The sequence below is a fragment of the Mastomys coucha genome, unplaced genomic scaffold (assembly GCF_008632895.1).
Source record: "Mastomys coucha isolate ucsf_1 unplaced genomic scaffold, UCSF_Mcou_1 pScaffold21, whole genome shotgun sequence".
In the NCBI taxonomy this organism is placed as follows: Eukaryota; Metazoa; Chordata; class Mammalia; order Rodentia; family Muridae; genus Mastomys; species Mastomys coucha.
This window is the reverse complement of record NW_022196904.1, coordinates 176,969,987-176,972,390: the sequence shown is the minus strand read 5'-3', so window position 1 is coordinate 176,972,390 and position 2,404 is coordinate 176,969,987. Positions and strand designations below refer to the sequence as shown.

The 2,404-nt window shown below is 39.0% G+C and overlaps 1 protein-coding gene across 1 annotated transcript in view; it reads left to right on the top strand.

Annotated features, from left to right (window-relative positions):
- Positions 1-2,404, top strand: part of Oga (O-GlcNAcase) — a 32,111-nt gene that overhangs the window by 20,429 nt on the left and 9,278 nt on the right. The window contains exons 12-13 of the mRNA XM_031390495.1: positions 1,098-1,183; positions 2,153-2,257. Coding sequence (XP_031246355.1) covers positions 1,098-1,183; positions 2,153-2,257 — 191 coding nt within the window. The remainder of the gene's footprint in view (positions 1-1,097; positions 1,184-2,152; positions 2,258-2,404) is intronic.

Below are 2,404 nucleotides of genomic sequence, written 5' to 3'. Positions count from 1 at the left end.
TTCGCTTTTTCTTTTTTTCTTTTTTTTTCTTTGTGTGTGTATGTGTGTAAATGTATGTGTGTTCTGGTTTTCTTGTTTTTTGTTTGTTTTTTTAATAAATAACCCTACCCTTAAAACATAACAAACCTAGATGTGATCTTTTTAATGGGCCGAATTGTCAACAAAAATTTTGTTTGCTTTGGGACTGTCTGACTAGCACACTGTATCTTGTACTGATGAGACTGTTAACTTGAACAGGAGGTAGAAGGCTGTCTTCCAATGGAAAAGAACTATATTGCGCTGCTATATCTTGTCAGAAAACTAGGCAGGTCATTTCTATTTGGTTTCCAAACATTAGCTATTATTTCTTGATTGTTGGCTTCATTGCCTGTGAGATTGGCTGCCTTTAAGCCCACTGTTTGCCGCTTGCATCCATCACCTCTGGTGCTCTAGCAGATGCTTCAAATAACCACACATTGTCGTGCTTTTAAGAAAAGTGTGCTTTTAGCTTTGGACAAATAAAGAAACTTAGTTGGCTATCCCTTAGTTCTCAGATCTTGTTAGGTTGGGGTTTTAACTGACCATCATTCACCAAAACCGAAGTCTTTATTATTTCATTTTTGTCAACAGTATCTGCTGACCTTAAGTTTTCTGACAAGATTGACCCCCTTTCCCTGTTCTGTACCCTTCCTCAAAATGTAAAATGTGACTTCAGACAGGTTTAATTCAGTTCCTTCATGGCTGTGATAATAAAATGTCTGTCTCATTCTCTCAGTTTACAAAGTTACATGTTACAAAGTTTCATGATAGTTAAGCAGCTGTTTTGATTTACTGCTGTATGTAAGAAATATAGAAATTTATGTGGATAACCTAATTCCTTCCAATAATTAAAGTTTAGAACTGATTGGTAGTAGTGCTTTCCACTAACAGAAGGAAGGAATAGAAGTATTGAAATGTCATTATAAATTTAAAAATAATTATTATCACAGCCTTGCCTTGAAACCCTGGATTAGAACTTTTAGAGAGCTATTTCCAGTGTGTATTAGTTTGTTGGACATTTGAGACCCCAGGAAATCCCCTTTCTCGTAACGTTCTCCGCTTGGATCTGATCTCAACAGGGTGTCGTAGTCATTCTTCAGCACAGTTCTTAATTGGAGACCAAGAACCCTGGGCCTTTAGAGGTGGTCTAGCAGGAGAGTTCCAGGTATCAATATGAATTCACAACTGAATTGACATTTTTCTTTGTTTTATGAGAAACCTTATGTTGCGCATCTGATGGCTGGAAGGATTGGTCTGCCGAAGGCTTTCTAGTCCCAAATTCAATTTAGTTACATAGCTGGATTTTAAATCAAATTTTCCTCCTCTTTCACAGTAATTTCTGAAGGAGATGCTGTCAATCCCCCGCGCCTGCGAAGCGCAGCGGCTCTAGGTCTACACTTCACATTGTTTCTTTGCAGGTCGCACAGCATTTAAATCTGCGCCCGCAATGCACAATGCGCGCATGCTTGTCTGCCATATGAAACTCCATGAACAAAATAAGATGGCTGATTATGCAAGTGATTGACAAAGGGCCTAAAGGGTAGTAGTTCCTTGGTAACTTAATAAAAAGAATATAGCTAAAACAAAAACGTATCTGCTTGTGAAATCTGCACAAGATAGACTCAGTCTTGCTTCTGGAATTTGTTCATGGATCTTTCAGGTGCTCGACTTTTCTCCCCCCAACAGGTGCTCTGCTGCGCACAGCAAACTGAAGCGCATTGCTTTGGGGATAAAGCGTCTCCTGGACAGATAACCCTCTTCAGACCAAACCTCTCCTCCTGACATTCTGTTCTGCCATCTTGTAGAAAGATGGTTCATTTAAAATTGGTTTTTAAAACATATTTATGTCATAATTGGACTAGGGTTTTTTTTTGTTATTGTTGATTTGATTATAAAATTAGATTTCTATTAATATACCATTAAAGCTGTGTAAGTCAGTTTGGGTAATTTCTTTTCTGAAACACCCCTCCCCCAGGAAAGAGGTATTCTATTAGTAAAGTGTAGTATGCCCCTCTTCTTTAGGTCTGCCTGCAGTAGCCAGTTAATGTTAAGTTGGTAATCTGCAGTGCACACGCATTGAAAGGAATGGGTGGCTTCTCAACACTGATCTGTCTCCTTTGTTCCCTTCCCACAGCGCTTGCTGCCAATTGATGGAGCAAATGATCTCTTTTTTCAACCACCACCACTGACTCCTACCTCCAAAGTTTATACTATCAGACCTTATTTCCCTAAAGATGAGGTAATTTTTTTTTTTTGCTTATCAACGTACTATATGGTTATGTGCACATTTACAACTTCCTTTTGAACTAGATGGTTGAAAGAGTTCCTTCTGAAAAGCTGGGCGGTGGCGGCGCACGCCTTTAATCCTAGCACTTGGGAGGCAGAG